General features: G+C 54.2%; 1 protein-coding gene across 1 annotated transcript; it reads left to right on the forward strand.

The window, feature by feature from the left end:
• Nucleotides 1-488: 488 nt before the first annotated feature.
• LOC108354565 (acanthoscurrin-2-like) lies at nt 489-920 on the forward strand. Its single transcript, XM_017605742.1, has one exon. The coding sequence runs from the start codon at nt 489-491 to the stop codon at nt 918-920; it is 432 nt and encodes a 143-aa protein (XP_017461231.1).
• The last annotated feature ends 221 nt before the right edge of the window (nt 921-1,141 follow it).

Genomic DNA, 1,141 nt, shown 5'->3' on the forward strand with positions numbered 1-1,141 from the left:
TTCTCCCTCTCCTTCTGCAGGCTAAAAAGAAGCTGATCATCCCCATCCCCATTCCACTGCCGTGAGAATAACTTNTCTCTTTCTGCAGGCTAAAAAGAAGCTGATCATCCCCATCCCCATTCCACTGCCGTGAGAATAACTTTTTTACTTTTTTATCCTTTTATTATCATTTTCCCACTACTACCTTCTTCTTAAACCCCCTAAGCACGTTTGGTAGTACTCAGTGATCCATGCCTTTCCTAGCTTTGTCCTACTTCTACTTTGTCCCTCCCATTCTTTCCCTCTTTCTCTCTTTGCTCAATCTGCATGGCCACTAACTGACTCATATCATCTTCTATTTTCATTTGCTCATTCCCTCCTGTCCTTGCGTCTTCCCCCAATCCTTCTCCCACCCATCCAATCCAATTTCCCCTGCAATCACTCTCTTAATCTCACACACAAACACCTACACACTGTTACCATAACAATTCCTCACTCACGTCGACAGCATGAAGAGCAATGACAACAAGTGCTGCATGGAGATGGACAGTGGATATGGCGGCGGCGGTGGAGGAGGATACTCCATGGGAGGTGGCGGAGGAGGTGGAGGATACGGAGGAGGCGGAGGAGGCGGTGGTGGTGGCTATTCCATGGGCGGCGGTGGCGGAGGAGGATACGGAGGTGGCGGCTCCGGCGGCGGCGGCTATGGAGGAGGCAGCTCAGGAGGAGGAGGCGGATACGGAGGAGGAAGCTCCGGCGGTGGAGGATACGGCGGCGGCGGAAGTTCTGGTGGCGGCGGCGGCTACGGAGGAGGTAGCTCCGGAGGAGGCGGTGGAGGTTATGGTGGTGGAGGCGGCGGCTCCGGAGGTGGCGGCTATGGAGGTGGTGGCGGCGGTGGTGACTCCGGATACGGAGGTGGCGGCGGTGGCGGCGGCTATTAAGCAGCAACCACCATTCAAAGCTAACCCCACTCAAACCAAAGACCCCAAAGCGCACAAACGCCCTCCCTCCTGCTCAAGAAACCAATAACTTCCTGTGTCCTCTCAACTACTTACCCCAGTCCTCCTCTACTCATCTCACTCACTTTTCACCTCGTCTCCCGTCTCCTCCCTCTGTCTCATCATTTCATCCGCTCATCAGCATCTTTTCCTCATCTGTTCCT

This window comes from Rhagoletis zephyria, unplaced genomic scaffold (genome assembly GCF_001687245.7).
Source record: "Rhagoletis zephyria isolate East Lansing unplaced genomic scaffold, Rhagoletis_zephyria_1.1 Rzeph_scaffold_37186, whole genome shotgun sequence".
Taxonomy (NCBI): Eukaryota; Metazoa; Arthropoda; class Insecta; order Diptera; family Tephritidae; genus Rhagoletis; species Rhagoletis zephyria.